Source organism: Octopus bimaculoides, chromosome 4 (assembly GCF_046866305.1).
Source record: "Octopus bimaculoides isolate indiv1 chromosome 4, ASM4686630v1, whole genome shotgun sequence".
Taxonomy (NCBI): Eukaryota; Metazoa; Mollusca; class Cephalopoda; order Octopoda; family Octopodidae; genus Octopus; species Octopus bimaculoides.
The window spans coordinates 90,014,674-90,038,964 of NC_142931.1; the positions used below are offsets into that span (position 1 = coordinate 90,014,674).

The 24,291-nt window shown below is 33.3% G+C and overlaps 1 protein-coding gene across 1 annotated transcript in view; it reads left to right on the forward strand.

The window, feature by feature from the left end:
• Positions 1 to 18,508, forward strand: part of LOC106883765 (twisted gastrulation protein homolog 1-A) — a 20,065-nt gene extending 1,557 nt beyond the window's left edge. The window contains exons 2-4 of the mRNA XM_014934885.3: positions 1,233 to 1,473; positions 9,044 to 9,253; positions 17,498 to 18,508. Coding sequence (XP_014790371.1) covers positions 1,251 to 1,473; positions 9,044 to 9,253; positions 17,498 to 18,027 — 963 coding nt within the window. The 5' untranslated portion in view covers positions 1,233 to 1,250 and the 3' untranslated portion in view covers positions 18,028 to 18,508. The remainder of the gene's footprint in view (positions 1 to 1,232; positions 1,474 to 9,043; positions 9,254 to 17,497) is intronic.
• Positions 18,509 to 24,291: the final 5,783 nt, after the last annotated feature.

The following is a 24,291-nucleotide window of genomic DNA, read 5'->3' on the forward strand; positions in this document are numbered from 1 at the left end:
CTCCTATAACAGTATATCTGACCAGGCTCAAGCCAGTCCCACGTAAACTGTCAATTCTTATTCTCTGCCATTGAGTTACCATGCTTCTACTCACACTTACACATTGTTACTAGAATAAACACATCCAGACATTCACTTTCACATAAGCTCACAAATGTGGTAGTATGTAAATGTTTTAGTCTTAAGTAGAAGTATTGGTTGGTGTATTAATTTCAAATTTCATATTTTGTATTTATCTGAGCTTTTATCAATATATTTTCCAATCAGTTTTGTATTTTGATAGGCACAATGTGCTAATATTTAGGCTAGAATAGTTTGGTTTTGTTTTTCTGTGACTTTAGTCCTAACTTACAGTTTTAATGTTTTTATCTGCTGCGACAAACTCCTCTAGATTTGATATAGAAGTATTTCTTAATTACATTAACTTCCCCTCAGGGTCATACTATTAAAACAGAAGGTGGAAGGTTTTCATTTTATTTAATATGATTAAACATATCCTTGTGGGGGTGTTAATAAAATAAGTACTAGTTGAACACTGGGGTCAATGTAATTGATTTTCCCCCTCCCCCACAATTGCTGGCCTTGTGCCAAAATTTGAAACCAATATGAATAAACATTACAAATGAGATGAGGTATCTCTCTCAACCTGTCATGTAATTGAATCAAAGGGGATCATCTACATCAGAATTCAGCTGCTATTTTTCACTTACATCTATGAAGGGATCACAAGCCACCATAATTTATTGAATTCTTGTATTTTAAGATTAATTAATGAAGATTAATAATAATAACTGTGGAGGGGATCATTTTGGCTGATTGGCCTGAGAGCTATAGCTTGCTGATTACATAGAGGCTCAAATCACATCCATGATTAAAGGGGAAAAACACATAGGATAATATACTCTTAGTTTAATACTATTTTGGAATAACATACAGGTTAGTCACAGTGGGAAAGTCTTTGATCATTGATCTGCTTGATCAGGGTTAACTTTGGTTTAAACAACCACCACTACTGCAACCTATCATATAATAATGGGATGTAATTATTAATTGGACTTCTCCAAACTATTTGTAACTATTGTGTTGATAAATATCTTCACTAATTAATATTTTTCTCTTCCTATGATTCTGAGAAAGAGAAGAACAAAAAAACTTTTTATTACTGAAAACTTCTGAATTTATGCTTTTTATAAAAAATTATTCTGTATGTTTTTCGTTTTTTATTTTTTCAGCCAAATAAATTAAAAAACATGGATAGATTACTCCAGCGCCTGTTGCTGGGATTTGCAGCTGCACTTTATCTTGTTACGCTTGCAGCAGCCTGCAATGATGCCATCTGTGCAAGTCGAGTAAGTAAATGTCAACTAATCAAATGTTGTGAATGCGATATGACAGACAAAAAGAATTGCACCTGTTGTAATGACTGTCAGATCTGCTTATCTCGCCTTTATGCAGAATGCTGTTCTTGTGTAGGTAAGTTGCACATCTTGCTGTCTTCAGTTCCTGCTTTTGTAGTATTGTTGATAATGTGTATGTGTGTGTGTGTGTGTGTGTGAGATCATCATCATCATCATTTTACATCTGCTGTAAACTCATTGGATAGATTGTTGCAGTCCAAGTCAGTTCTTATTCACAGTTCCTGCCCTTCTAGATTGGTCAGACTACTACATCCCCCTTGTATGTTTCATTTCTTTAACATGGTTTCATGGCTAGATAGCCCTCCTAACAAACCACCTTATAAAGTGTGTAACACACACATCAATAGTATAACTTGTTGCACAGTTGGTTCATCAGTCACTAACTGGTAACCTTACCAAACTTGCTTGGTGAAGAATGATTTGGGACTCTGTAGAGCAGTGGTTCTCAAAGTAGGCAGTATTGCCCTCCTGAGGGCAGTGGGAAGTTCCAAGGGGGTGTTGAAGAAAAGTGGGACAATAATAGGTAGCAATTCATGTAAAATGTGGGGCAATAATGTGGTAATGATTCATGTAAAACAAAATAATGGGTGCGTTAGGTTGTTTTATTTGTGAAATACTGTTGCTTTGGACTTGCATCAGAAAGAGGTCTATGTTTGTGATGGTTACTTGGGCTGGGGGCACTAGGAATGTAGCCTGGGTGTCAAGGGGGCAGCAGCCCCAAAAAGTTTGGGAACCACTGTTCTAGAGGATAAACTTGGGTGAGTCAATGACCATCCAATAACGTGTACACATGCATTTTAAGTGTGTGTACGTGTGTAGTTAGTAACATGTTCATATTTCATTCAAATGACGTATAGAAGAAATAAGTACCCATCATCTCCACTGCCTCAAAATTGGCAGCAATAAGTCACTGAACATAACATGTATGGGTGACAACAATGGAAAACGTAGAATAACATTTTGTATCCTGGACACACCAAGTTGAATAGTACTGTGAAGTCTGGAGATCCTTTGAGCTATTCTGGGTGTCTCTTGTATTCTGGTACAAGCTCAGTTGTTTTGGCTTTATCTTGCAACTAGGCATATGGTTTAAGAATGAGAATGTGAATTTGGTGTACATGCAGCTCTTTTCCACTATAGAAAACAAAAGAAAAACTTGTACTAGTCTAGCATGAGTGTAGCCGCTCATCAAATTTAACAGGTGATCTATCATATATACACACACACACACACACACACACACACCTGCTTACTTGCTTATGATTATCTATCAAATCTACTTCATTTGTGGTCATTTGGTAACTATATGTTGCAGGTTTAGCTGCACATGAGGCATGTACACATTTGGTTAGAAAGGCCAAATATTACTGCATGCCTCTTTTCTTGTTTCTCTTTGTAGTGGTAAGTGCATACCTCCTTTATAGCTTCAGTATCCATCAAACAGTGAGGCCACCAAAATAAGCTGTAATTAACAATGTCTTTCATTCTGGAAGAATCTATGTTACTCTTCATCAAAGTGATTTTTAGCTAGTCTTTGAACTGCTCCACTGGTTCTCTGGCCAGGTTTTGACTTTGGTGTAGCTGGCCAAACAAGCTCTTACAGAGAAGACTCTAGTCATCTCCATAGGATCCTATTAATTCATATTTGTATAGTATGGATTCAATGCTACTAGTGTTGGTTTGTTGGAAGATTTCTTCTTTGTAGTATTATTATGTCTGCCATTATCTCATTGAAAGTTTGATTACTCATAATTTTAATCATGCTCAGAAGATTCTCCTCTGTCACACTCATCTCATATCCTGCATGCTGTCATTATCATAACCCGATTTTGAATGAAAGTTTAATGTATATTACTACTTGTTCAAGGTGAACATTCAAACTTCTGAGGAAAAAGTTATTGTCTCACATGCTAAGTGTATTTCACATTAACCATTTTACTCTGTACAAGTGCATACTTTAATAAAGTACATTGCTCTCTAACCACCAGTAATTCTTACTACTGTAAAAATTAAGCAGCTGTTAGTTAATTTGATAATCATTATAATTATTTGTGTATATTTAGAAATGTGAATAAGAATCACCACTGATAACCTGATTTTGAAGCTAATTCTTTCAATGCTTCTATGCTGATAAAAAGTAATCAAAAAGGTTATTCAATTACACTGTCTGTATCCCACCTCTGCATGTATTCTATCATTAACTGCTGCTGACATCATGGTATCATGATGAAGTTTTTAACTTCAAATAGATAGATGTTTTCTATATCGGTTTCAAATGTATGCATGCTAAGTGGTTAAAGTGTTGGATTACAAATGTGGAATTAGTCATAAGTTCAAATTCTCTGACTGACATTGTGTGGGCACTGTTTCCTTTCTGTTTATTACAGTTGGAAAGCAGACTGAATTTGTAGGATATGACTGCAAAATATTTGATTAGTTAATTCAAATTTGTGAAAGCCCATCTTCAAATATATTAATTTGGTTCTTTTTTCTGTAGCTAATTCTCACCAAAGTTTTCTTAAATACAATCCACGCAACTTTCATTATGTTTAACATTCTCAACTAAACTTGAGCTCAATGTTATGCTTAAACCCTTTTTAATTGTAGTTGTTTCTTTTTCTTTCTTTCTTTTTTTTTTTTGGTTGGTGGTGGGGTATTATGACTTCTCATAAACATGGCCATTTTTATTTTTTATTGGTTTCACAAATATTTATATTTCTAGTATGTTAGTTTAACAAAACAGCTTTGTATTTTCTGTCTATATTTCTTTCATATTAGCCCACTTAATCATTCTAAGTCATTTACTTTATATCTATCCCTATCAGAATAAGCTATATTTTAATGATACTTTTTTTATTCATCTCCAAATCCACACAGTTTTCGCTTCACATCTCCAAATCCACACAGTTTTCGCTTTACATCTCCAAGTCCACACAGTTTTCACTCTTACAGTCTATTTCTTCAAGGTACCGTTGATTATTTTAGTCCTGTCCCAATTAGATTACCACTTGAGTAGATATTGTACAAACCAGCTAATCATACCCTTGCACCTTCTGGTTTCACTATCATTTAGCAAGTACCAAACTTGTGATACATGCATTTTATAATCTACTTTGTATCAAGCAATTAAATGAGGTTATCTGTCTTTTGGTCAGAATCATTCACTCTGTCACTTGTATTTTGTATGCTGAATCTGATAATGCAATGTGAGTCTTTTTAATTTTGGTGCATAGTTTACCCTGATTTCAATGATTATGAAAATAACTTTATTTAAAGAATGCTACTTTAATGGGACAAATACTTTTGTCTAGTTTGACAGTTATACTCTCTAGCATCTCATCAAATATTGATTAAATCTATTTAAATTATCTATCTATAAAACAACCTTAAAGAACTTGAACTGTCTTTATTTCATCTTCATTAAGGAAAGGAGTCATGAATTTATTAATGTGTTATTTTATCTGTCAAAATAACCCAACTCCTTTCACCAGCTCCTCTTCAGCTACAGTGTTCTATATTGATGTTATGTTACTTCTCTCCTCCACTTTCTACTATATATTGTTGAGGTCATGCAATAAGAACACTGGTGTTTAAAAGATTTAACAAACTAACAAATACTAAAACCAAATTTTTAAATTCAGATTGCAGTATCTTGTTTTTGCTTTGTTTTTTTTGGTTTCTTCTTCTTCTTCTTCTTCTTCTTCTTCTTCTCTTCCTCCTCCTCCTCCTTCTCCTCCTCCTCCTCTCTGAACAGTAGTCTGGTCTCAGTTTTTATAGCTAGGTACCTACCAAAAAATTTTGCTTCATACTTTTAAGTACATAAATGTTTGGCTATAAGCAAGAGCTATTTGCTTTTTACTTGTATAAATAGTGTTTGTGGGAGGAAGGGAGGAGAAAGGAAGAAAGTTATATTTCTTTAGAGAGCAACTGTAATACTTGCAGTTAGACATTTTGGCAGTTGATCAGGCCAAAGGTGTTTATAAACATGCCACTTAAGAAGAGATTTTAAGTTTGGTAGCTTCTATAAACTGTCTTCAGTGTTGCTAAGGCAACACATCTATATTAGATACACTTGATACAAGAGACACAGAGTATCAAAAGATGTGTATTTAGGTTTTTGTAAATAGTTGGCAAAATGATATGAAAACATAAAGATGCATTCCTTGATGTATGTTTATTAATGTTGATCAAGGTAGTTTGTATTAAAGCTTACAAAATTGAAAACAACTTTGTTTATAAAAGAATGTAAAGACATCATATTGGGCTCAGTACCCAGCTTAACAACTTCAGATTTCAAGTCAAAGACTTAAGAATATATTATATATATGTATATATGTTTAGAGAGAGAAAGATTAAAAGAAAGAGGAGAACAAGAAACAATAGAAGAAACTAGATGTCATATATGTAGCAAGGAGCTGAAAATAAAAAGTTGACCAGTGTTCTGCAGTAAGAGTTGTTTCATATTGCAAAGCAAGGTAATAGTATAAATCCAGAAGTTGGTAAAAGTATGTACACAATGGTTAAGTGGCACAGTTGTCCTCACTGGTGCCAAAAGAAAGAGGCATAGGAATATCAGTATGAGAGTTTGCTGAATGAAGAAAATTCCTGAAAGTGAGATGGCCTACCCTAAGTATCCGCAACAAGAAGACCAATTATTAAAGTTGACAGTTAATAGCTAAAAGTGGGGTTAAAAATATGAAGGCAGGGAAAGGAGCTGTACTTCCAAGGAAAGTTGTTGAAATGCTGAAAATATTCAGTAATGCAGGAGATACATTGGTGAGTGACTTGTGTATAGTCAATATGATAGTAAAGGGTGCATTGCACTGTTATCATCAACAGGTTCAAGGGCAAAGAAATGTTTCAGAAAGAAGCTGTTGTAGCAATGTGGGAGTAAAAATAATTCAATTTTAATCCCTATATGGTTATGTGGGATTTTCAACTCCAAATCAGCCTTCCAGATGTCAGTATTCACTTTTGGAATATAACAGCCAACAAAAGGCATAGCATTGCTGCATACATAAGAGTTATTCAGTTATTCTTTATCTAATGGAATTCATTTAGTAACGCAGCACACACATACACACATATATATATGAAAGAGAGATATATAGGGATAGATGCTCATAACACACATGCCATAGATACACAAATTATATACAACAGATACGTGTGTATTTTTGTTGTCAGCAAAATATAACCAAAGCTACTATACAGACATCAAATCGATGTTTTTGTTGTATGAAAGTAACAAAGTTATTGCACAATTGATTTGGGAGTGAACAAACTTAGTCTCTTAGAAAATTAAGTGTAGCTAAATGGCTTTTGAACACCAGTCTAGCTAAGTACATGCTAACTCTCATCATGGTATTAGCATAATGAGAGTCAGTAATGAGTTCAATGAGGAATTTATCATGCAGGCAGATGTCCATCTAGGCTCAGTTCTCAGTTCCTTGTTATAGTTGTCCATGCCATGATAAAGGATTTTTAAATTAGCTGTCTATGGGAACTCCTGTCTGCCAAAGGCCCTATTTTTCAGAGCTATATCTATCAAAGAATTAGAGAAGAAATCTGCAAATTGAGCTCATCATTGATTCCCCCCTTCACTCAATAGCCTGAACCTGGTGCCCTCCAACTACCACTTGTTTAATCCAATGGAGGACAGTCTTTAGAAGCAATAATTTGATGTCACAAATGTGGTGAAAGTGGTTGTGAAGAAGTGGGTACAACAGTGCACACCTGAATTTTTTTGAAAGAGAATCTGATAGTTGGATTCAGCAATGGCACAAATACATCACTTGTAATGGAAACTATGTAGTAGTATGTTTGTACAGAGGAAGAGTTACTCTGTCAACATCTGCAATTTGAATGACCTGTTTCATACTGCGAAGCAGTGTAATAGTGTGAATCAATACATTGGGGAAAAGTATGTACACAATGATGGTGGCATATTTGTCCTCACTGATCCCAAAAAGGAAAGACATGGAAATAACTGTATTTCATTGCAGGTTAGGCAATCACATAAAGGTTCCTTCATTCACTCATTAATTGCTTTTGTTGGGCATTAGGTCAGCATTATTGAGCACATATTATCAAAGCTATTCCAGCCATCACTACTTCTTTTCCTGAGTATTGCAAATCCAGAACTATAGTTTTCAATGTGTTCCTTCATTTCCAAGGTAGTAGGTGTTAATTAAAGGAAATTTAGTTGCTAATTTTAGCAAAACAACTACCATTTAGTGGCTTCCCCCATTAGATTGAAGTAGTGGCTCTAGAGGTAAACATGTTAGGTTTAGTGGGAGTACAGTAGTTCATTGTTATTTCCTTGTTTTGTTTAATCCTTTTACCAAATTTCTGTTGGACTACACCCTCTTTATTTCAGTTTTATCTTTAGACTACAGGCTTGATTAAGGTGCTTAGGGTCTGACTGCAGGCTTGATTAAGGTGCTTAGCTCCAGGTCAGCCCTAATCAAGAAGTCCTATCACATGCTGGTAGTAAACCAAGCAATGAGGCATGATTCATTGATCCATTTATATAATGTCTTCATCTAGCTGAAGACCATACAGCATGCTCAACCTACACTGATGAATTGTATCAGATGCAATGTGACACTGGATATATCTACACTCTCTCCACTATCCAGCCTATTCCTAATTCTGATGATGGCTACAATAGACGCAAGTCAGGTGGACTTGGTCAGAGTGCAAGAGTTGCATATATTGGTAGTGTGCATCTCTGCATAGTGTTTAGAACTAGTGCAGTTGTTATGTTGCAGCTATTTCTCTCTGTATGTGTTCTTGTTTCTTATGCTTATGTAAGTTAAATGGAAGAGATAGTGTTTATAGGGTGTAATTGTAACACTACTTTAAAGTATTGTATATGTGTCTGGGTGTTTGGAGGCGGTTTAGGAGGCCTCTATGTGGCTGCTCAACCAGTAAGACATCACACTCAACTCTTCCTCAAATACTACTCTACCGTCATGAAAAATAATTAAAGATACAAGATATTTCTGTTGCATGTGGTGTTATGTTTGATGTTGTCTTTATGCTTTTATCATATTAAGATTTCAGTTTTGTAGTGGGGTGGGGGTGCTTGTTATTGTTGTCGTGGAGGATATGTTGTGAGGAACCTTCTACAGTTATTTTGTTGAAAGTGTCATGCTGTTTTTACATTACTGATAATGTTGTTGTTGGATTTTGAAAAACGTAATTCTGAACCTTAGCAATGTAATACCACTAGAATTTTTTGAAAGTTTATGAAAGTGGCTTTGTTTTGGTTATTTATATGTGCATTTTGAAGAAGATGATGGATGGTCAGAGCAGAGTTGAAGGTTGTTCATTTTGTTAGAGATAGATGTGTGGAGCAAGAAATGATGTCTAGAGAGAAGTTATTATAGTAAAGTTAGCTTCATAGGTGAATGGATTATTTAAAATGTGGAGATTTTAATTATAGTGCTGATGCATCTATTTTTGTATCATTCATTAAAGTCTTTTATTTTTTTGTGTATGTTAAGGTGTTGTTGTTTGTATGGTGTATTAATGTATCAGATGCATGAGTTTTATGTATAAGGCATTTTCTTAAAAAGATGTTCTTTTTCAGAAAAATTATTTTGTTTTTCATTTTCTAGGTTTATGTCCTCCACCAGATCCAAATGAAGTCCCCTATAAAAGTAGTTCAATTGAAATCCTTAAGGATCCCATTCCAGACTTGTTCAATGTTTTAACAATGGAAGAGGATGTACTTAAGCGATGGGCTTCTTACCACTATCAAGTTCGGTCAGATGCAATCCATTATACAATGGACAGACTTTCTGAAATGGAAGCAGGAGTTGGAATGCGTAAGTAATTCTTTTCATTAGGATAGTTACAGTGACTTCTGTAATGATTTTGTTCTTTCAATGGGTGCTGATCCTATTTTCTTAAAATAAAAATATTAAATAATGTCATCAGGTTACTAGTAGTGATAAGGTTTTGATTACAATTTTCTGTGCTTTACATGTGTGTACAGTATGAACACAACAAGAAAGTGCTTGTAAGCATCCTCCCAAGAATCAATGAAATATAGTTTGCTATGATCTGACATTAACTCTTAGGTAGATACTCTGTTGTTTTTCCTCAGTAGTTATGAATTTTAACATTTCTAAATAATGGGTATGGACATATATATATATATATATATATATAAATGCCCTATGGGTCTGGGTTTGGAAAAATAAGAATATTGTCAACCTCTGATATAAATAAGATATTTATGTGTATATGTAAAAATATTATACTTGCAGAATATCATCAATAAAATAAATACATTTTAAGTCCTGGAACTGATATAATTGACTAGGTACTTCCCTCAAAATTTGAATTTTTGAGTCTGTTGCTGTTGTTATTTTTATTTATTTTTATTATTATTTCCTTTTGTGGTATGTTTTTGTTCTGGAGCCATTGCTGCAGAGGATGAAGACTTACAAGATGGTAGGCTTGCAACTCAGTATCTGGAGAGGTAAATCCATACCAGCCAGGTGTGATTTCTGTCTATAGACTGCAGGCTTGATTAAGGTGCTTAGGGTCTGGCTTGGACCAGACCTATAGCTCAGTTAGATCTGAGAAGTCATAATTTTTATCATATCCAATGCTAAAGTTTTATTATTATTAAGGCAGTGAGCTGGCAGAAAAGTTAGCATGCCAGGTAAAATGCTTAGCGGTATTTCGTCTGTCTTTACGTTCTGAGTTCAAATTCTGCCGAGGTCAACTTTGCCTCTCATTCTTTCGGAGTCGATAAATTAAGTACCAGTTGTGTACTGGCGTCGATCTAATCGACTGCCCCCCCCCCCAAATAATAATTTGGCCCTTGTGCCTAGAATAGAAAAGATTACATACTGAATTCAAATTCCTCTGAGGTCAACTTCATCTTTCATCCTTTCATTTTCGATAAATTAAGTACCAGTGAAACACTGGGATTGATGTAATCAGCTATCCCTCCTCACCAAATTTCAGGCGTTGTGCCATTAGTAGAAAGAATTATTATTGAGTGAGAGAGCAGTGCATGCCATCAAAGTGACACTGGAGTAAAATATACAAAGCCCAGTATACCCATCATGACTAACCATTTGATAAGGGCACACCAGGCACATGCATCACAACCATGGTGATCTCATATCAAGATAAATAGCGCATGACCTTGCAGGTGGAGCCCAGTTAGAATTTTCTTCAGTTCAAGTAGCCCATCCCACTCAAAAGGTTCCTGAATAAGGGTTGTTTAAGGATGTTGAATGAGATACTTATGTTTCTGGAGGTGAATTATTCAAGCCCCAAAGAATTCCTCTCCAACACATAGCTACGATGCTCTCCCACTACTGCTTGTGATCAGAGATGCACATACCATCAGCCACCACGGGACATGCTCAACTGATCAAACAAGTGACAAGCAAGTCCGTGGTATTGAGCAAAATATTTGCTCTAGCCCATCTTTTATACCAAGACAAAGCATGTACTTGGTAACACTTCCAATCAGTTAAGATCAGAAGCCATGAGAGCCAGTGCCTCGTACTGCACCAGGACATAGTGCCTGATTATTATTATTATTATTATTATTATTATTATTATTATCATTATAAAGGCAGCAAACTGGTGGAACCATTAGCATGTTAAGCAAAATGCTTAGAGGCATTTCTTCTGTCTTTATGTTGAGTTCAAATTCCACCAAGGTTGACTTTGCACCTCATCCTTTCGGGTTTCAATAAGATAAGTACTAGTTGAGTATTGGGGGGTCAATGTAATCAACTAACTCCTCCCCTTAAAATTACTGGTCTTGTACTGAAATTAGAAAGAATTATTAAGAGACACATTATTATCTGTTGGGACTGATATTTCAGTGAGGAGGCTCTTCTTTCTTTGGTTGTCTTTGACAAAAATATCCAGCAAGTGTGCCTTGATCTTGGCTGTGTGGATTGTTATTAATTTCATGCTGACTATTTCATGCAAGTTCCTACTGCATAACCAAGTACACTTTCATATTCCTGAGGTATTTGCACTATTATTTTGACAGATGTAGATTTGTGTTGGTTTACTGTGTTAGCTTTGCTTTGCTATACGGCAGTGTTTCTCAACTATATTTTGCTTATAGACCCCTTTGACTCCTATTTCACTCGGGTGGACCCCCAAAGCTATTTTATGTTTAAAAAATCCTATTATATTTTTATGAAGAAATATTAAGAGGAATTGTATTAAAAAAAAATTGTTAAAATTGTTAAAATATTCTAGTTATTGCACATAAATTTAAACAACAAAATCTTTATATGAACCCCCATAGGGACCCCAGTTGAGAACCACTGCTATTGGGGATGAGTTTCTGGAAATGCCAGTTTGGTGTTTTCTCTGTTGTTTAAAGTATGTGTAACATCTCTTGTACTATATTGTCGGGTGGTGAATATGTTTTGTATGTGCTGTGTAACTGATGATTTATGTTGTTTGTTTTGAAATGGTGGTGGTGTATAGCATGTGGTGTGTGGTTTGCATGGCATTAATGGGTTGCAGCTGTGTAGAATTATATGTATTATAATGCCGGATATTGGTTATAGAAGAGTGTGTGGTGCATTGTTTTGGTGGGAGTTAATCTTATATAGTATGTGCTGGGTAAGCTGTGTTAATTTATTGGTTGTTATTATGTAATGTATGTGTTGTGTGCAGAGAGTATACTGAGTGTGCTGTGTTGTGCTGCTGAATTGTCTTGCATATAGGATACAAACTATATCTGAGCAGATATTGGTGTGGAGGAACAGTGTATAATGTTGTGGGGCACATATGACTCATGTGATTTTATTCATCATTATCATCACCAATTTCATGCAACAGTTTCATGCCAACTTCTACTGCACCACCAACTACCTCTATGTTCATGAGATGTGTGCAATGTTATTTCCTGTGGTGTAGAATTATTTGTACATTACATCTGTTTTGCGTTGGTGTGGGATCTTTGTATTTTTTTGTTTTTGTTTATGATATTTCACCATTTAGTATATACAAGTATGAGTTATGTGCACACTCCAAAATGCAGTGGTTGACTGCATGAGTGCAGGCTATAGAGGTAAGCAAGATGTATCTGGTCTGAGCATGACAGTTGCTCTTCTGTATTCGTTGTTTATACATTGCAGCAGCATAGTGTTTAGGGCCAGTGAAGGCTTTGAGACTATAGCTATTTCCGTGTCTGAGTTTTTATATTTGTTTGGATTGAATGGAAAATAGTGTCCTTTAGCTGCAGTTGTAGTAGTGATCTAGGCTGCTTTATATGTGTCTTAGTCTTGTGTGGGGATTTTTTCATTTAGTGACCAGGAATGTGAGGGCTGGAGTTTGCTACAGTAAACAAACTATGTACCTCACATGTCCAACTAGTCTTTCAGTTTTTCTTTTCACATTGTGCAGGTGATCTGTAGGTGTGGTCTGTATACGAAATCTGTGTACAAGCTGTGATCATGTGAAGTTTGCTGTTTTGTGACCTTTGTAGTTAATTGGAGTTTTATTATATAGAGACAGAAGACCCAAGCCACCTGAGTTAATGATGGATCTACTATATCATTTGTACATTAAATCCTGTTATTTCTTTCTGTTAGTCAAACATGTGTGTTCTATGAGTTTGTGCATCATTTGGCTTTCTTTACTATTTCTTCTATTTGTTCTGTGAATTTTATAGAAATGTTGTATATAAGTAACTCCTAGTATTTTGTCTTCTGTTGTGTTTTGTTTGTTTATGTTGAGTATGATGGTATTGATACTCAATTCATGAAATTATTAACTTTTCAACCTATATAACCAACTGATAGAAAACTGAGAGCTACTATAATTTTAAACATTATATGAGGTTCATATATGAAAATTTCACAGCTGACAAGATATTCTTATGGAATGTGACCAAATGATGATTATTTTTCAGTATGGTCCCCTTTGCAGTTCACACACTTCTTCTATTGGTGTTGCAGTACTTAGATCCCATTGGTGAAGAAGCTTTCATCTTGTAGATCAAAAACGTCATCAATGGCAGATTTAACGTCATTGTCCCTGTGATACTGGTTCCTAGCCAAGTGTTTTTTTCATATTAGGGAACAGATGATAGTCAGATGAGGCGAAATAAGGAGCTGATCAACCAATTTAAAGCCACAGTCACTCACAGAAGCCATTGAAACCAAGAACCTGTGTGCTGGAGCCATTGCTCCTGATGAAACAAGGCTCCTTTCATCAGTTTTCCTGGGTGTTGGATCTTGATAGCCTTTTGTAACTGCCTCAACAAGTTCGCATAGTACTCTCCATTGATGGTGTGGCCCTTTTGAAGATACCAAGTTCATTGTGCAGAATATTCTCAACTCTCTCACGGGATATAACAGCATTGGTTATTTGATTTATAATCAATTGCCTGTCATCTATCACTATGTGGTGAACACAATGTTTTCCTTGGTGGTGGTAGTTGCAGGGCATCCAGATGTTGGGTCATCTTCAAGACTCTCCATTCTCCTCCTAAATTTAGCTGCTCATTTTTGTATTGTTGATAAAGCTGGAACATCATCTTCTAATGTAGCAACCATGTTAGCATGAATGTCCTTGGGGGCTAAGCCTGCAGTTATTAATGAGTTGAAATTAATTATGAATGAATGTTGGCTGAATAATATTTTTTTCAATACAGAGAAATTTTTTCCCAAAATGTGTAATCACCAGCAGAGAATGATAGAAGCTATGAATTTGCATGAAATAAATATGGCACAAAGAAGCTATCACTCTCTGATCAAATCCTCTTGCTATTTTCACTTTGATCACCATCATAATCTACAGGTTTGTAAAAATAGACTGGACAATGAAAGAGAGTGCAACATATGGAAACTGTCATGTTGCATTCCTTACAATTCATCAATGCATTGCCAGACTGTACAATATGGACTTTAGCTAGGTGAATCACAGGTTAGCTAGGAAAATGGATCTGTGGAGTGTCCATCATCATTCTGTCACAGAACTACACAATCAAATTGACCCTGACACATAGAATGCAAACCACCAGACACAAATGCAGAAGAGATCTTGATGAACCACCAGACATAAATGTAGAAGAGATCTTGATCAGAATCAACTCCTGTGCCTTCACTGTGGTTGCCACCAAGACCTACAGGAACAATAGCAGAGACACAACATATCTACATACTATATTGCAAACCATTTGATAAACCACCTATATGTCAGAGTGGGGTCATCAATCAAGCAAGCACAAAGTATTGTATATCTGGAGTGGTTAGATTTGTGAATCATAACTTTGTGCTGTATTGGTGTAGGTTTGCTCAAAAATGACCACTCAGCCACAACAGACCCAGTTATTTTGGCTAAATTTTGCAAAACTAATATGTTGTCATTTGCTACTAAAGCAGTTAAGAAGTGGAAAATGAATGAAGGTAAAAAAAAAATATAGGAAAGACAACATTGTGTAGAGATAACTAGAAGAAAGTATTAGATAGAACTACTGAAGCTTCTAAGATTTTTGTTAGATTTAATTTTCTTTCTTTCTTTCTAATGCGTTTCTTTCACCCTTCCTCCACAAGGAGCAGATAGATTAATTCTCAAACGATTCTGTAATTGAAACAGCTTAAGAATTTTTTAGTATTTTTTGGTTTAGAGAGTAGTTCTTTGAAATTCTCATCTCCTAAAATATTGCTGTATCATTTCTATAATTCTTTTCATGTTTTCTGAAACATTCTTCATATTCTAAAACAAGTTGGTATTAGACAGAAGGGGGAATGATCAAGTATCACATTAATGGAGGGCAAATAGGAAATTTTTTCACAAACATTTAAAATGTATACTTCAGGGTTTTCTCAAGTAGTGAATGTGTATTGGTTAGTTTTTCATCAGTATGATTTATTTAGAAACAAAGAAATATTCCATTGACACAAACAAAGACATATTCCATTGATGCATGCAAAATTGTTGTTCTAATCCTTTATAGCAACAGAGCAAGCTAAGTTAATTTATTTATACTTATAGCTAAGGAAGAGGTTTGTATTTGACACATTAAATGTATACTTATAAACTTTGGCAAATTAACTGCAACCAGATGTGTGAGGTGGGGATGAGAGGGGGTAGAGTAGGTTGGGGTGGGGAGCATGCCCCAGAAAAATGCCTTTGCTGTAACAGGCTATTTCTGTTAAGCTAATAACCAAATCCCAAAATAGTTCCATTTGAGCAACTTCATGCTGAAGATCAGAAATTTTTAACTCTCACAGTGCCCAGTTAAAGTTTACAACACTGATAATTGAAAGATTTTAGGACCAAAGTAGTTTTTAAATGTTTATTCTAAATGAGAATGTTTTTACCAGTTATGAATATAGACAAATGACCTATCAGCATATTGAGTTCCTTCTCATAATTTGGCATCTTGTATAAACTGTTTAAAAGTATAACATATTTTGCTTTCTATTTAATGGGCATATTTCTTTACATTCTGTACAACACTGCATGTATCTATCAGTCCTATATCACTTGAAACTGCCTGAATCAAAATACTCTCAGTGACATTTGTTTTAAAGAAAGTTATGAACTTACTAATCTAAGGAAGAAAACTTGAAACCCTTCCTCTATCATTTATTTACTTTCTATAATGTTCACTATTAAAATCAGCATGTGTTGCTGAATATTTGCAATTTATTTCTGGAGATTTTTTTTTTATTTTAACTTACATACATACATGGCTGTTTCTGAAGGGTGTAACTAGTCTGTAAATTTTATAATGAAAATGCTACGAAAAGGTCGAGGAAAAAAGTTTTTTCAATTTTTGTTTGTGATGTTTATATATCCATGTCTTATTAACTGCATTTAATATTTACTAACATCTTTCTTTTCACCATTTTATTTGGGTGTATATATGTCTTTTATAGTTTCTATTATGTAGTAAATTAACAATCATATATGCACAACATTATCGTTAGTACAAATGACTATTTAAATTAAAAATATTAAGCCTTTTCTGTGTCAGTGCCAATTTTCATAATTTGACCACAAATAAATACACTGTACTTGTTTGAATTTTTAAAAAGCCTTTTTGCTTAACCATTACATCACCACGATTTTGTCTTAGATATTCGACTAACATTCATCAGTCATCAGTTTACCATACAATTATTAAGATGGTTTTCTCTTGAATGGAACAATTTTTCTTCTTGGATATTTGTCAAGGCTTTCATCATTTTATCAGTAGAGCCTACTCTCCACTGGTTGTATTTGATGGTCTTATGCCAACTCTTTTTTTTTTTGCTATTTCTTTCATACACAAGAATATAAAGTAGCATACAATAATATTGATGGAGGTAAAGGGCTATGATTATAACGTATTGAACTGCCAGATTGTAAATCAGGAGTTTTGCTTTCACAGCATGCATCTTGGGCAGAAAACTTATTCTACATTCCTCAGTTGTTCCAAGTTTTCATGGGTTTGTTACTTGGTAGTTTATTCATTAAACGATTAAACATTTGTCTGCTTATCACTATGTTTGAATTGAAATCTCAGTGTTATCAACAAGTCTGGCTTGTGATGACACCAATATATTATTAATTTTTTTGAATAAAGAATTTCATTAATGGAGTAATACTTTATTGGACTCAGTGTGAATTGTTACTGAATACTTTTGAAAAATCAAATAGTTGCAAGTATATTATAGCTCAATATTCTTTTCTTTCCAATGCTAACTGTTCAATCTTGGAGTGAAGTTGATAGTCAATGGTTAAGGATGCAGCATGAGTGGTCTTGCATCTCTATCCGTTTGGCACCCGTTAAATAACAACATATTTAGTGGGTTGTTAAATAGATTTAATAATGACCTTATGGATTATTAAGAACATCAATGAAATTTTCATTCTTACTGTTTCTTTTTAAGCAATTGAGTAGAATACAACTTTATTATATTTTAACTTTAGAACACTTTGCTTCAGTGACGGTGAGTTACTAGTCAATGGTATGCATTGCAGTTTTGCAAAATAATTAAGATATCTACAAATTTCCTTTGTTATCTTTAATTTCTGTGATATTCCTAGCCCTTAATATATGTGATTTTATTTTGCAGGTAGTCCTCATTCTATCGAGATGACTCAGAAGGTTGATATGGTGAACTGTACAGTAGCATTTATGTCTCAGTGCACTTCCATACGTAAATGTAAAGCTTCATGCAAGTCAATGGGAGCAGCCCGATATCGATGGTTTCATGATTATGGTTGTTGTCAGTGTGTGGGCAATACATGTCCAGGATATGGTCTTAATGAACCACGATGCCTCCGTTGCCCTGATACAGAAGTGGACAGTTTTGAGGAAGACTTTGATGATGATTATATTGAGAATGCTGATGCTGTTGCCAACAAGAAGAATCAGTTTGATGAAAGCAGCTCAGAGAATCGTGATAAAGAACACAAGAAAAGACATAAAGAGAAGTCTATCAAAAGAGACAATGATATTCCAGAAATGAGCAAGGAATCCAGCAACACACCAGTTGAAAATGAGCAGACATTGAAAGACACGAATGATGTTAGTAAAGAAAAAGAAAAGCTTAGATATTCCTCAGATACTAAACAAGATACAAAATCTGGGGAACGGCTATAAATTATCTCTTCTAATTTCACCATCTTTTAAAAAGTTGGTTTCTTTTCTCTTGACTCTATTCCAACACAACCCCATCCATACTTTCTCCATGTACACACACACACACTTCTACATACTTTGTTGTATGATATAACTTGCATTCATTTCTGTCTAGCATTTGTTTTATCCTCCACTTTGGGTTGATCACATCACATATTTCAACTCAGAAGAGACAGTATTATAAAAAGGAAATGGCATAAGATTTAAACAGAAAAAAAAATTTTTCCTCTATTTTCTTTTTAATTTTTTTTTTTTAAGCTAAGAATGGCTAAAGAGGCATGATAGCTATGTGGTTAGGAAGCTGAACTGATGGCCAGATTGATAAGACATGGTTAAAAATATAATCCATACCACAGACATTATATCCTTCAGCAAGGAACCTTACTCAACTTGCCTCAGCTATGTCAAATTTAGCTGACACACACAAAAAAAAAGAGAAAAATATAGATACTAGTCCCACTTAAAGTACTGTGGTTGGTGTTAAAAATGGAGCAACCAGTCTTAAAAAAAGAAAAAAAAACCCACTTATCTAAGAACAGATGCAAATTCCAAATTTTGCTGGCTCATTCAGTCAAACAAACATTAAAGAATGAACAGTTGCATATACACATGCATATATACCTGTCAATGGATGTTCATGTGTGTATGTGTGCGTGTATGTATGTATGTATATATTTTAAGTTAAATGCCTGATTTTGAGCTGTTGGTTATGTACAGAACAAAATGTGTGTCAAGGTTAAAGAAAGGCTAACAAATGACCATGGAACAATAGTTAACCTGATAATTTCTTTGCATTTTTGTTTTTCTCTTGGAAAACTGGAAAAAAAAAGAAGAAAAATAATATATGTATAAATTCTTGGAAAGTTTTGGCACAGTGTTTTAACTAGTAAAAGCCAAAATGAAATAAGAAAATCATTGATTATTCAATGTTTTCTGACAAATTGTTGTTTGTAAATTTCTCCCCTTGTTTTCCTTCTTTATAGAATTTTTTTTTTTGTGACATTGGCGATGGCAAAATTGAAAAACTAGAAAAACACAAACGTGCGTGAGAGAGAGAGAGCGTGTGTATATAAATTTATATGTATATATGTGTTTTATGTGTGTATGTATATATATATATATATATATATATATATATATATATATATATATATAGGTATGTGTGCATGTATTTGTATGTATGTATATATATGCACACAAATATGCACATGCATACATATATCTATCTATACATATATATACACACATACACAAATACACATGTTTACGTGTCTATATGTGTAAATATATTTGTAACAAATTTAGAGACACAAAACAGACCTATTTTTTATTTGAATGCATTACTTTTAATCCAAATGAGAGCAAATTAAGTATTTGTTTTTTAAATTTATTTATTGGATTGTTTTAAATACTTGTAGTTGCACTAGTAAACTGAAGTTAACCATTTGAAGGAATTACAAATTCTAATCATTTGTGCTCTTTACCTTCTATTTTCTTAAATACTTTTTACTTAGAACTATATGCATACTTAAATGTTTCATGTATGCTTGTGTTCTATTTGTTTTCTATCTCTAGATGAATTTCAGGTCAAAGAATCTATTCTCCTTCCCAGTTTTAAATTTCAAATTGAAAAATAATACTTAAAATGTTTTCATAAACCATAATCAGAAAGATTGTGTGTGTTGAAATTCAAACTCAAATAGAAATTCAATTAAAAAATAAATTTTAAAAAATTGAAATGTAAGCTAAGTAATATTGGTTAGGCATTCAATTTTAGTTTCTTTCGTTTTTTCATATTCCTTCCCTGCTTTTCTCTCTCTTTCTGAGTTAAGTTTATGAAAACTTCAAGTTTTGTCAGTTTGAATTTTCAAGTTGAAATAGAATCTACAAGAAAAATTAGATTGCATTTTCCATTTCTATATAGGCAGTTATCTAATTTTCTTACACACAAATTGACACATTTCCCTTTCACTTTATACATGTGGGTTATTTTCTTTTCATTTCTAAATTTTCAAGATTTGGTTCTGCATGTGCTTATATTCTCTCCCCTCCCCCTCCCCCTCTCTCTCTCTCTCTCTCTCTCTCTCTCTCTCACTCACACACACACACACACACACAACTTACTTTTTAATAATGTTATCATCACAAAAACAAAAATGTGGGAGTATTTATTTATTTATTGCCCATATATTTGTTTAAGGAATTAAAGCATTTTTATTTAAGCTAAAACTTAAAGACACTGCAACAATGTCTAGAAAGCCATTAACTATTGAATACAATGATTTCTTCACTTCTTGTATCATGTGATGGTATTGGAAATCACTATTTGTGTGTATGGTGTTTAAAAGTACATCTAAAATTCTGGCTTTGGGGACATGCATCCATTGAATGCCCTTTGTATTTTTGTGTAAAATGTTTCTGTTTGTCCAGCTGGAAAGTGATTGACAGGCTTTCTTGGAAAGTGACCTGCTGTAAACTAGCATTCTGTCCGCAAAAAGAAATTCTCTCTCTCTCTCTCTCTCTCTCTCTTTCTCTCTCTCAATTGTATGCTGGCACTATGAACATCAAAAAAAATGCATTGTTACTATTATTATTTTTATTTTTAAAAACTACATGTAAAATATTTTATATCTCTAATAGTTACAGAATATTTTCTTTATTGTTTTTAGATTCATTTCATTATATTCTAAACCTCTTTAACAGCTTATATAGTATGATTGTGTTTTATATAAATTGGACATTATATGATATTTTCATTGCTGGTCAAAGAAAGTTACAGGTATGTCTTTTTTTTTTTAGTTCACATTTTCTGATAAACAGTCAAAAGTATAGAACTCTTGCTCCCTACAATAAAGGTTTTATTTATTTATCTATTTTTCTTTCTTTGATTTACATATAATCCTCCTATACTATCTTTTGAAAACTGTTTAATTCTTGTGTAACTCAGAGACATGTAGTATATTGGAAATGGAATGCTTCACTTGTTTCTACCATTCTGTAAGCTTTCAGTGTTGTTCCTGTTTGCAGGTGAAGAATCTTTGTATTCTTTGTTTTGTCTGAGATTAATTGAGTTAACTCATTTTCTCTTTAGAAGAAAATAACTCAATCACAGCTGAGCACTCTGAAAGAGATAAATTCCCAGTACAACAGTTAAAAAAAAAAAAAAAAAAAAACATGGAGACTTTTTCTCAAGTATCTTTTATGAAACATAGTCTTTTGTTTTTAAAGATAGTTTTGAGTTTTAATTTATTTCTGAAAAGCTGCACCTTTCTACTTGATTTTGCTTCAATGGATCAGCCATTATTAATCAGTATAGCATTATTTTATTTACCTACTAGAGATCTAACTATGATATTGATGTATATGTGTATGTGCACACACACACACACACGCACGCACATACATACACACACGCGCACACACACCTTTAACTTATATGTAACTTAAATTCTGGTGTTGTAATTCCTTCAAGAGATCTAGTTATGTACAAGCATTAGATTACTAGATTTACGATCACATGGTTATGAAGTCAAACTTAACTGCGAGTATTTATGTTATTCTCATCAGTAAAACATATAGTACTTCTTACTTAATTTGCTTGACTGGAAATATATGCTGCTTTTACTTTTTAGTTGATTGGTAAATTGTTTTAAAAGGATAGACTTATATTAAGCTCTCCCCACCCCCTTCTGCTGGAGGTTGCCTTTTATTCCATGCTGGCATGGGCTGGACACATTAAATATGTTCATGGAGGTGTTTTTAACAAATGAAAAGCCATTTCTAGTGCTAAATATTTTAAAGTAAAAATTTAGGGAACATGAGCTTGAAAAATTAATCCCTAACTTAAGACCTGTTGTGAGGTTTCAACCCTTATTTTTATTATATTATACTAGAAATGTATAAAAGCAGACTATGGGGTTCCTGTGTAGGTTTCATAAAAGTTAGTATTAGGAATTTTCTAACCAGTCAGTAATCTGTATTAGCCTAGATTTCTGTATGATAAACACTGGGTTTTATTAAGAATTTTCGTATTTGTTACTCTCAGTAATTAAGTTAAAGTTTCTTTCTTAGATGTATTAAAATTATTTCAGCTATAACTGAAACAGAATTGTTGAAAAATCAAATTTTGGCTAAACTCAAAGTTCTGCCAACTTTTGGTCTTTTTTTTTTTTTTTAACCTACAGATTTGTACATATCCAGGCTTCACATAAAGAATTTTTAAATTGACTAAAATATTAAAGATATAGCTGCTGGCTTGTGCAAGGACCTTAAATTTAAAGCCCAGACATTAAAAAAATCCTTTAGACAATCATAAGTTTTTATTTTTCAACCAAGAAAAAATTTTTAAGAAAATCTGTGTTTTAAAATTGTTTTTTTATTTTTTTGCTTATCTGTTAGAATTAGACATGTTGACTTAATACATTACATACCCTAACCTAGAGATTACAAGAGAATTGATAACCTATCCTAGGTTTGTTGAAATGGTGAAGGTAGTTTTAAAGTTCAGAGCTAATTGAAATCTTGAAAATTAAAATCCAACTACAATTAGATACCCCAAGGTCTGTGGGAATTGATTAAGTTATAAGGTGTAAAGACTATATTTCATTCTTTTCATTGACAATTTCTTTTCACTAGAACAAGAACTATAAAAATGTGATTATTTAATACCTTAAAGAATAATCAATCATATTGAAGTTGGAAAAGGAAAAACGTTTCTGTGAGCTCTTCAACAATAACAGAATATTTGTTATATCAAAAAAAATTTCAAATTATAATTATTGTTTGTCACTATTTTTTTTATTACAAATATGTATTCAACTTGTTTCACTGTCTAGTTTTCCCTATCTTCCTACCTAACTCCTTATCTTCCTCCTCCCCCTCTCTCTCTCTCTCTCTTAGAATATTAATATTTTGTTATTTCTTTAAAAAGACTTTAATATTTATATATATATATGATCTAATTTTAAAATTTTCCCCTTTTTTTAGCCCTGTCTAATGAAAATATCCACAATGGAAGTGAAAGCAAAACTAGAGAATAAAAAACATACACTATTTCGGAAATAACTTTTGAAACTAGACATTTTGTTCTCTTTTTAATGTTTTTTTTTTTTTTGGTCTTTCATATATTTGTAAAGTTCTCACTTAAATATAATTAACTGTAGCCATAATTGAATGCATTTCTAGTCATTAACTTATACAATCCATGGCTTCACACTTGTTCTTTTCTTCCTCTGCAAGTGGAATAGGTAAATATATATCTGTTTTGCATTCAACTTAAGAAACTTCTGTCAAAAGATCAACAGGACATTCGATATCAACAATATTGGCTTACTCTTCTCTAGTTTAGTTGTTCTTAATTCACTAGTGTTAATGATGTCATATTACTAAAGTGTTGGTAAATTAGCACTGAAAAGTTATTTATTTTCAATTAGTTGGTGAAGGCTAAACTTGATTAGCAGAATTTTACTGTTTTTCTTAAATAGCTCAAATTGTTAGGAATAATTAGTTCAGCTTCGTTCATCTTTAGCCTTTAATTATTCAGAAATGCAACACTGTTTCAGAAGTTTAAAACTATTTAGCAGAAATTAAGATGTTTTCCTAATAAATGCTTGAATAAAATATCCACTCCCCAAGTTATTTATCATTCAAAGAGAATTTATCGACAGTGAGGTTAACTATACTTGTTCTAATTGCTTCTTATTCATATTAAAATAAAGAAATTGAAGTGTCTAACAAAATAGAAATTTGGTTCAATCCCAACTAGAATCAGAAACTGATCATACTTAATGGTTGCATTAAAAACATTTATTCATTAATTAGATTGTTCTTAGATTATTTCTCATTGATGTATTGCTTTTTCATTTGAGACATTGACAGTCTATTGTAAGCATAGGGGTGTGTGTTTGCTATTTTCCCATTTTCTAGAAAGATTGCTGTAGTTTGCAGCATGCCTAAATATATAACAAGAACCATGGAATAGTGAAAAGACAATGTGTACTGTTTATATATGTGTATCTGTGTACAGATATATTTCTATGTCACCAAGCAATATATTACTGGTTACGACATATCACTGACCAGGATGTTATCAGTTTTGTGCTGAATATTGCCACTAAACAATATTGAGAACTCTTCAGAAATGATGGGGCCAAAAGTGCATAGCCTCTTTTATGTTGGAGATAAATAGACTCTAGAAAGGCTCTATGGTAGCAAAAAGGTGAAATG